This window comes from Colobus angolensis, unplaced genomic scaffold, assembly GCF_000951035.1.
Source record: "Colobus angolensis palliatus isolate OR3802 unplaced genomic scaffold, Cang.pa_1.0 Scaffold12, whole genome shotgun sequence".
NCBI lineage: Eukaryota > Metazoa > Chordata > Mammalia > Primates > Cercopithecidae > Colobus > Colobus angolensis.
This window is the reverse complement of record NW_012113141.1, coordinates 2,091,271-2,094,120: the sequence shown is the minus strand read 5'-3', so window position 1 is coordinate 2,094,120 and position 2,850 is coordinate 2,091,271. Positions and strand designations below refer to the sequence as shown.

The following is a 2,850-nucleotide window of genomic DNA, read 5'->3' as shown; positions in this document are numbered from 1 at the left end:
AGAAGAAGCCTGGGCAACGAGAGCAAAACTCGATCTCAAAAAAAAAAAAAACCAAATAATAAATAAAATAAGAGAGACACTTTATGAAACAAAAAGTTATAAAAACTCACAGTCTATCACCCTTGTGTAAAAAAGATGTACTTAATTTAAAATAAAATAAATAAGTTACAAGAATATAGAAGGAGTGACACCTCAGAACCAAGTAAGACAGATGACTGTGGCTCCTATTCGAACTTTCTGACCCCCTACAACTTTTCATACTATTGAAAACAATTAGACACATGTTGTAGCCTCCTTAGAAACCTATTCTGGCAGAGCCCCAGAACAATCTTGGAAATACATATTACACTGAATTCTGCCTCCTGGAAACTTCAGGCCTGGTCTCTGTTCTCAAATCATAGATTAAAAATAATCTCCTTGCCAACAAAAAACAAGCTAGTCTCCTTCCAAAATTGTATTCGTTTTCATCCCTTGGTTCCACCAAATAAGACCGAGTTTCCCATCCTGGTGGTCTCCTTTGGAATATAACAGAGTTTGGTCATGTATCTCTGGATTTGAGCACGCCAAATTGAAAGCAACTGACTGATGTGATGTAAACCAGAACCACTACCTTCTTGCACCTGAGTACAAATCTGCCGCGGCTTCCTACGATTCTAAAATATTGCTATTTTAAGAGCTCCATATCCAAAGACAAGGAAACAAACAAGGAAAGTTAATTCTAAGTAGTGTACAACCTAAGTTCAAGAACAATCTTTCTTCCCACTGACATCTCAGAACAGAGACTCAGTCACAAGTTAAATCACTAGGAAGCAACAGCAAAGCAAGGGACGGCTGTCAAGGTTAAGACTACTGCACACTGTTGGCCTATATAAAAAATATGGTGTACACTCAGCACCGCAACACATGCCTTTACATTTCCATGGGAAATCTAGTCAATAAAATACTAAGAAGAACTGAATTACGTCATCTTCTCAGGTCAGCTTACCGGAAAACAAACTGTACTTCCCTTACTAGAGTTTAAAAAGTCACTAAAGACGCCGCCCACGTGCGCAGATGAGGTTAAGATATCTCCAGTCTACTCTAAAGCTCCAGTCCCCACTTTTTTTTTTTTTTTTTTGAGACGGAGTTTCGCTGTTGCCCAGGTTGACTTGCAGTGGCGCCATCTCGGCTCACCACAACCTCTGCTTTCCGGATTCACGCAATTCTCCGGCCTCCGCCTCCCGAGTAGCTGGGACTACTGGCGTGAGCCACCATGCCCGGCTAATTTTTGTATTTTTAGTCGAGACGGGGTTTCACTATGTTGGCCAGCCTGGTCTCGAACTCCTGACCTCATGATCCGACCGCCTCGGACTCCCAAAGTGTTGGAATTACAGGCATGAGCCACCGCACCCTGCCTCCAGTCCCCACTTTGACTTGACTTGTAATTCCCTTAGCGTACTACGCTCAAGCCGGGAGTTATGTCTCAGCCAACAATGTGGAGCCTGACAATGTCCAACTCTGCCCACTGTGTGAGGCGCGCCCAGTCGCCGGGGACCACGTGGGACACCTGGCCTTCTCCCGTGCTCCAATAGGGCCTCTCTACCACAGTTCCTGGGACATGTGGATGCCTCTAATCTCAGAGGAAGAGGTCAGCGCGCGGCGGACCTGGCTCGGTCGGGCAGACAACGCATCCACTGCCTGGGAGCGCACCACTCCTGGACGACCGCCCGTCAAGACCCACGCCCGGTCTCTGGACGCGCTGTTACCCGCCGCGCGCTCTCACGATCCCAGCCCAGGCACTTCTCCCGCACCCCGGGGTTCCGCTCCACTCAGCGTCCCTCCTGGCCCCAGGTCCCTCCGTTTCACCTTCTCGGTTTGTTTTCCCAGTGTCTCCCCTTTTTTCATTGCGGCGTCTGATTCCAAACCGGCGTCACTACGGAGTTTCCCCGGCATCTTCAGCGCAGGCTGCCCAGGCCAACCCGTCTTCTCGACCGCGTGGAGAGGAAGAGGTAGTTCCCCACCCTCTGTCCACCCGGCTTTCGTCACTTCCCGTAGCAAGGCACTTCCGGGGAAAGCAGGAAGCACAGGAAAGACTGCTCTCCGCGTGGTAAATTCAAAGCAGCGGCCTGTGACTGTGGCTAAAGCGCATTGACTGACTACTTGCGGCCTTTGGTCTAGAAGGCACCTACGGAACGGTAAAACCGCAAGGAATTACAAAGGTTAGCTTTGTATTCTCCAACACTGGCCAGATTTTCCCTAGCCCCAGCCTGAAAAATGAAGGCTTCTAGTTGCTTTTGAGTGGCGCACCTTCAGTGCTTTATGTTATATTGTTTGAGTTTGCACGTACAGACTCGCGGATGTGTGTTCTTAATCATCTCTTGGAAACGTCTACTCTGAAAGTGTCGGCCACACTCAGGAGCCTGAAGGAAAAAAAAAATTCAGTCGGTTCTGGTCGTTCATTCATGCGTGCACTCAAACATTTTATGAGCGTTCATTGTGTCAGGTAGGACAAACAGGGCTAGGATTCACTAGCAGACACAAAAGTCTTATCCTCAAGAAGCTTTATAGACTAGCGGGAGAGAGAAGTCTTGTGGTTTGAGACAAGAGTCTCCCTCTCTGTCACCCAGGCTGGAGAGTGCCATGGCACGACCTGGGCTCACTGCAACCTCTGCCTCCCAGGCGCAAGCGAATCTCCTGCCTCAGTCTCCAAAGAAGCCAGGACTTCAAGACCAGCCTGGGCGACATAGCAAAACCCCTATGTTTTTATATATATGTAAATATATAATATATATATATTATATATGAAAAAATAAATTTCAAAGATGGGTTAGAATCATACAATATCTGACATTGACAATCAACCTTTTTTTT

At 47.3% G+C, this 2,850-nt stretch overlaps 1 protein-coding gene across 2 annotated transcripts in view; it reads right to left on the bottom strand.

Moving 5' to 3' along the window:
• The window catches only part of DDX21 (DEAD (Asp-Glu-Ala-Asp) box helicase 21), a 39,583-nt gene extending 37,327 nt beyond the window's left edge, over positions 1-2,256 (bottom strand). Inside the window, exon 1 of one of the 2 annotated variants that reach the window (XM_011926960.1) lies at positions 1,846-2,256. In XM_011926960.1, the coding sequence (XP_011782350.1) occupies positions 1,846-1,932 (87 nt within the window). In that variant the 5' untranslated portion in view covers positions 1,933-2,256. Of the gene's footprint in view, positions 1-1,407; positions 1,719-1,845 lie in introns of those variants that run through there. The other variant, XM_011926968.1, reaches the window with a different exon arrangement.
• Positions 2,257-2,850: the final 594 nt, after the last annotated feature.